This window comes from Hordeum vulgare, chromosome 2H (assembly GCF_904849725.1).
Source record: "Hordeum vulgare subsp. vulgare chromosome 2H, MorexV3_pseudomolecules_assembly, whole genome shotgun sequence".
Classification (NCBI taxonomy): Eukaryota; Viridiplantae; Streptophyta; class Magnoliopsida; order Poales; family Poaceae; genus Hordeum; species Hordeum vulgare.
The window spans coordinates 37,067,841-37,074,072 of NC_058519.1; the positions used below are offsets into that span (position 1 = coordinate 37,067,841).

The window sequence follows — 6,232 nt, forward strand, 5'->3', positions numbered from 1 at the left end:
TTGACTATCATTTTATGAGGAAACGTGTTGCACAGAAGCTTCTTCATATCAAGTTCATCTCCTCCAAAGATCAACTTGTTGACATCTTCACGAAGCCACTTCCACAACCTCAGTTTGGAAGTTGTAGGCGCAATCTTAACTTGCTTTGTACTTCAGAACACAGTTAAGATTGAGGAGAGGTGTTAGACAATGTTTATACATAGCTTTTGTGTATACCACATATCTTGTATTTGTACCTTGTGTACCTCGATATATATATGAGAGAGCCACACCTGTATTGGGTCTTGTGCAGTTTCCCTAAACATAACGTTTGATAGGAGCAACACAGGTGTTCTTTCTGGGGCCGTAGTAGTCATCTAGATATGAACTACGGATCCATAGACATGATAAACTACTCACACATCAGCACGAGGACAACAAGAATGATGAATAGACCCTCCGTCATTGATCCCCCTCCGACAAGGTGTCGGAACAGAGTTTCAGATAGAATCGTGGTGGAACAAAGTAATGCTATGTGCATCAGCCGGCTGAAGGGTAGTGTTTTCCTTCTTAGGAACCCTACTATATTTTTGTCCGGAGAAAATTCATAGCCTTAGGGAAAAAGGGAAAAAAGCATGGCCATAGCCATGGCACATAGGAGGCAATATCATAACAGCAATTATTCCGGGTGATTAGTGGCTTTAATCCCGGAGCCAAAGCACCTGAAAACGGCAAGCACTTAGCCTAATCACCCGTCATTAGAAAAGCACGGGTCCGGCGCCCAGACATCTGGAGCCGCTCCCAGCCTCCAATCCGACCCCGGCGCGGCGCCTTTCCGCCTCCGGAGAGCGACGCCGCCGGGAGCGCACCACCACCATCCCATCCCGTCCCAAAAAGCAACGAGCCCTCGTCCTCGTCCTCCTCCTCCTCCTCCCGTCTCTCTGCTGACTACACCCGGCCGAATTCGTTTTGGCTGCTGACATGATTAGCAACCGTACGTAATCGCCACCAGCAGTCTAATCCAATCTAATCTCCAACGGGAATAATCGTGGCTACCGGTGTCACCTTTTCTTTTTCAAGCGCTTGGTTTTTCGGTTCCGAGTAACAATAATCCCGACGTCGCATTCGTATCCGTTTCATCCGATTTCCGGACGCGGACGGCGTGGGCATCCCGTCGTTTTTTTTACGCGTCGCGAGGAAAAGCATGTCCCCTCCGTTCCATCTCGTCGCCGTCCGGCAATGCGTTGCTACAACGGCGGAAAGCAACGGCGCAGGGAGAGAAAATCAGGAAGAGAAAAAAAGGGAGAGAAGGAGAAGGTAAAAATCAGGAAGAGAAAAAAACACAGCTTCTGCAGTGGGCTGCATCTGTGGCCGAGGAAGAAGGGACCATGATCCACGGCCAACGCTGACACCCCGCCCTACCGCTGCTGCAGCACGGGCACGGCAACAGTGACCGAGTGGTCCTCTCCTCTGGTTTACACTCAACACGCCCACAGCACCGAGACCGGACAGACCTGTTCATTATCTTCATTCATCAAGTGAAATTATACATACGTAAACAACCAACACGGCTAGCTAGCTATGCCTCCCTGCCTGTCACTTGTGGTATCCTGTTGCACTGTCTTGCAATACAGCGAGCAGAGCACTAGTGTAATAATAATCTCATACATTGTGGTAGTATTCCTTTGTACTTTTGGCTAAACATCACACCTAATGTGCTACGAACCACTACTACTAACATGAGGGCTAGTTGGCTATTATGGTGGCGGTGGCTTGGCTTGGCTTGCCAGGAGCTTTGGTGGCACATCAATGGCGGGTTGGTGGTAATAGTATTGGTTGGTAGTACTAGTAGTAGTAATAATAATCAACTAACAGTAACTAATGCATATGGTGGAGATAATAGGAGGGGGGGCCTAACGTATCTGACACTCTGTTTTAAAAAAAGCCTTGGGGTTGCTAGTAGTGGTAGTATTTTTTGTCCTTCTCCTCTTGTGGTTTGAATCAGCTGGCACCATCAAATTGAAGAGAGGTGAAGGTTGAAAAAGTAAAAAAAAAAAAAGGGGGGGGGGGGGGGGGCTGCTGAAACTAAAACTATGCTGCAACTTGTTCACTCTTTTTTCCTATGTTGCACTATTCCTTTTTCTTTGCTGCTAGTATTCCTGCACAACAAAAGAGATGGCAAAACACAGAGAAGGATCCAAGGTTAAGACACCATCATTCCAATAAGTGAAAAAAGCATATCATGATTTTACCAGGGAGCAACAAAGTGTTGATAGACATGGTAAAAGAGAGGCGGTGCTTACTATGATTAGGCAGTAGTAGTATCACTCACTTCCATTCAGCGCTACTTTACATCCCGATCGCGCCGTGATCGGAGGACAGCCTGCATCCATGATACTCTCAGAAAACCAATCATGCTACCCCACAACACACGATTTGCAATAGTAAATGGAACCATCAACTATGTACAGGCCATACAGATAGTGTTAAGCACACCTGGACATGGGGAAGAAGTAAGGTTTTGGTGAAGGTATGTCCAATGCAGGGGGCAGGAGATGGTTAGTAATGCCGCCATTCCTGGTGCCATTGCCGTTGTAGGCTGCGTTGCAACCAGTCGAAGCGGTGGCGGCGGCGATCTCCGCATCGGTTCGCGCGAAAGCATCACGGGCGAATGCCCCCGACTTGGTTGGCGACGCGAACGGGCTGTCCGGGAGATTATGCTCCGCGCTGCAGGATTAGCACAAGGGGCTAAAAGATCAGTTTGGTGAAATGCTTACTTCCCTGCACTGCTGGATGAAAGCTAAGTGTGATGAAAGGAACAAATGGTGATGATGATGGTGATTTGTTTAGCGTTAAATTCCACCTTTGGTCACTGTCAGTGTTAGGGCTGGTGGTGGAATCGCCTGAGGTTTCATCCTTATCAGCTCCGTTGACCGCATTCTTGTGAGGAAAAAGGAAGCCGCAGCCATTGCCTTGCTCCCCTGTTACAAGAAGATCAGCACAGCAAATGTGAGCAACACTGCATCTGTTGTGGCCAGGTAAATAAGCTGTTCTCTGTTGGCCACACACAGGTAATACCGGAATCGGGCGGCGACTCGAGGGTAGGGGTGGTGGCAGTCGTGTGGGTGGGGCTGAACGGCTTGGCGATGGGAGTCGGCGCGGTGGCGGCGGCGGCAGCCGCGGCCGAGCGTGTCTTGAGGTCGAGCATCTGCAGCCCCATGAGGCGCCGGCTCTGAAGCTCGATCGCCTGCTGCAGCTCCACCGCCTGCTGCTGCTCCTCCAGCTTCCTCCTCAGCAGCATCTCGTTGGCGCTGTTGGAGTGCTGCAGCATCCTCGCACCTGGAATCCAATCCAGCACACACTCACTTATCATGCATCAAAACAATCAACAAACACTGAAGCTGCAGCTAGCAACTGAATGTCACAATGACGAACCAATCTGGTGGAGATCGAAGGGGTCTCTGGCGTCCAGCCCGGTTGGAGACCCGCAGCTGGAGAAGTCCACTCTCTCGCCCTGCTGCTTCCTGCAGAGCAGCAGCGGAAAATAAATGGTCATGGGGATGTTGTGGTTAGTTACTGCTGCCGGAAGCAAGCGGCAAAGATGGATCGCCATGGGCTTGCCTGAACTTGTCGGGGACCTTTCCCTTCTCCTTGTAGGGCTTGACGAGCACGCGCGCGTCGCAGATGAAGTGCGGGTTGCCCTTGGCCAGGATCAGCTTCACCGTCTCCGGGTAGACGAAGGTGACGAACCCGAACATGCGCTTCTGCTGGTAGGGGATGCGCACGTCGTGGACAGGGCCGTAGATGCTGCGGTTCGGAGGAAGAGCAAGGTTAATACCGGCGAGGCTTGCAGCCGGAGCGGAGGTAGAGCTGTGGTGTGCGGGCGAGCACGGTGAAGTTACCTGAAGTAGTTGGAGACGTCCTCCTCGCGGAAGGTGCTGTCCGCCGGGAAGGTGAGGTAAATCTGCCGGGACCCCGGGTTCATCATGCTGGCGAAGTCGCCGCGGTCGAGACGGGGGCGGTTCATGAACTTGTGCGCCTCGTCGCCGCCCAGCATCAACGCCGCTGCGGCAGCCGCGGCCGCGGCCCTGCGAATCGGAGAGCAACCGGTGAGCTGCCGGCCGGTAGAAACGAGAGCGAGGAGCTCGTAGGTGGCGAGGGTGGTGGGTATTTACCTTTGGCCGTCGTTTTGCTGCTGCTGCTGCTGCTGCAGGAGCAAGCTGAGGCACTTGCTCGCCGCGGAGGGGGAGCCAGGGAGGGAGCCGGTGGGCGAGTAGGCGAAGCCGGCGGCCGCGGCCAGGCGCTGGGACTTGGAGCGGAGGAGGAAGTCCTGGCACTGTTGCTCCACGGCGGCCTGGTCCATCTTCGCGCCGGCGAGGTCGTCGGGGAAGCCGCCGTGCACGAACCGGCAGGCGCTCCCGTTTTTGCAGTACCCGCGCGCGTAGTAGAGGCACGGCTTCCAGCCGAGGCCGTCGCCGCCCCCGAAGCAGAGCTCGCTCACCGACGCGCTCCTGCGGTGCCCCGGCCCGCCGTTGGCCCACCCGGCGCCGTACGGGAAGAGCCCTCCGTCGCCGCCGCTGGGGCTGCGGCACTCGCCGTTGTCGAACAGCGGGAGCTGGCGCCCTCCCCCGCCCATGCCTCCCTCGCTGAGGAACGCGAGCTGGTCCTGCAGGTGGAGCTCGTCGAGGATCAGCGAGTCCCCGCCCCCGCCGAAGAAGGGCGACTGCGGGCCGTTGGCTGGACTCATCAGCTCCTCCCCGACGCCCGCCATCTCCTCCGCGGCGCTGCCATTGCTGACGCTGTTGCTCCTCGAGAACACCGGGGGCGGGGCCCACGAGGAGGGCGACGAGACCGAGAGCGGCGAGGGCGCCGTGCCTCCGCCGCCGCGGCCGGAGTTCTGGCGCGAGAGCATGAAGGGCGAGTGGCCGGTGGCCGCGGCGGAGGTGGGCGTGCCGGGGCCCGAGGACGCCGGGAGCAGGCCGAGGTCCTTGCGCGCCTTGGCCATGACGGCGAGCAGCAGCGCCTCCGGGCCGAAGGCGAGGCGTATCATCTCCTTCTCGCCGTGGTCCTGGATGAGCAGCAGCCCCATGATCTTGGCCGCGTGGTCCGGGTCCAGCCCCTGGATCCGCGCGAACACCACCTTGGTCGCCTCGTAGGCGTCCATGCCGATCGACGAAGCCCGCTCAACCAACCCTAGCCCGCAAACAACCTCACACCCCCTTCCTCCTCCTCCCTCCTTCCTCGCACGACAACAACAACCAACGACTAGCTAGCTAGAGAGATGGCTCGAGCCGGAGACGAGCGACTCCATGAATCAATCCCCAGAGGTCCTTCGCGGGTTAGCTTGCTAGCGAGCGAGCGGGCTATACTAGTTGCAGCAGCGGCACGAGGGTGGTGCGCACCTTCCCTTCCCTTCCTTGGCCCTCGCGCTGTATCCCAATCTCCCTATGTATAAGCTGGGCTGGCCGCCGTCCCTTTTCCCCGGGAGAGGACGAGGGGCCTCGCCAGTGACGGAAGAAAACTCGCGGGGGCGTCCCCGCAAAATGCCACTGCCTGGCTGCCGCGGTCTGTCCTGCGGTGTTTTTATCTGCTGCTGCGGTGTTTTTGGTTTGGGGTTTGTTTCAGGCGGGATAGATCTGGATCTCCGTGGCCCCCATTTATAAAACCCGATCCACCGCCTCTGTCACTGACCGCCTCGCTCTCGCCCTTTATTTTCCGCCTTTTCTTTTCTCTGCCTTCTTCCTGTGCTCTCTGGACGGACGGACGGATAGGAATACCAAACAGTGCCGTCGTTCAATCAATCTGACGGTAAGAAACTACTGTGCTGCGCGGTAATTTCGTGGCCGGGTGGATCTGTCTGTGATTGATTGACCGGAGCGGCCGCGATCTGGGGTGCTGACCGGGAGGGGCCCCGCGCGGGCGGCGCCCACTCCGGTCGCCGTCCCGGCCCGCTTTGTCCTGCTCCCTCGCCGCGGCCGCTGCTGCCGCTGCGGCGGCCTTTCGCGATAAGAATGGCGCCCGGCCCGACATTTTTATACTCCGTTTGATACCCCGTAGCCAAGCTAAAGCGGGAGCTAGCCTCGCCTCGCCTCGCTCGCCTTTCCGTCGCTTCACAAGGTTTGTTTACTCCCAGATCCTTGTCGTTTGCCCCACTGCCATGTACGAGTAAACACGAGTATTCTTCTCTCTTTTCGCTGCTTCAGAGATTATTGTTGTCCAAGTAATTGTGCTGGCCCTAACTAGCGCCAATTAC

The 6,232-nt window shown here is 56.3% G+C and overlaps 1 protein-coding gene across 2 annotated transcripts; it reads right to left on the reverse strand.

Annotated features, from left to right (window-relative positions):
- Positions 1-1,490: 1,490 nt before the first annotated feature.
- Positions 1,491-5,551, reverse strand: LOC123424690 (zinc finger CCCH domain-containing protein 53-like). 2 transcript variants are annotated; one of them, XM_045108354.1, is made up of 9 exons: positions 4,155-5,551; positions 3,882-4,067; positions 3,601-3,786; positions 3,415-3,503; positions 3,049-3,318; positions 2,843-2,960; positions 2,476-2,706; positions 2,283-2,362; positions 1,491-2,138 (listed from the first exon to the last, which is right to left on the reverse strand). In XM_045108354.1, exons 1-8 carry the CDS (start codon positions 5,141-5,143, stop codon positions 2,329-2,331), a joined length of 2,103 nt encoding a protein of 700 aa, XP_044964289.1. In that variant the 5' UTR covers positions 5,144-5,551; the 3' UTR covers positions 1,491-2,138; positions 2,283-2,328. The 2 variants fall into 2 exon arrangements, with proteins under 2 accessions (XP_044964289.1, XP_044964290.1); XM_045108355.1 differs by having other exon boundaries at positions 3,058-3,318; positions 4,155-5,548.
- Positions 5,552-6,232: the final 681 nt, after the last annotated feature.

What these genes read in the sequence shown, in the direction of transcription:
- LOC123424690 (XM_045108354.1), bottom strand. Translation starts at nt 5,143, where the DNA reads ATGGACGCCTACGAGGCGACCAAGGTGGTGTTCGCGCGGATCCAGGGG. An exon ending in GACGTCTCCAACTACTTCAG is followed by an intron (nt 3,787 to 3,881) that starts GTAACTTCACCG and finishes TCCGAACCGCAG; the next exon opens with CATCTACGGCCCTGTCCACG. An exon ending in AAGGTCCCCGACAAGTTCAG is followed by an intron (nt 3,504 to 3,600) that starts GCAAGCCCATGG and finishes GCTGCTCTGCAG; the next exon opens with GAAGCAGCAGGGCGAGAGAG.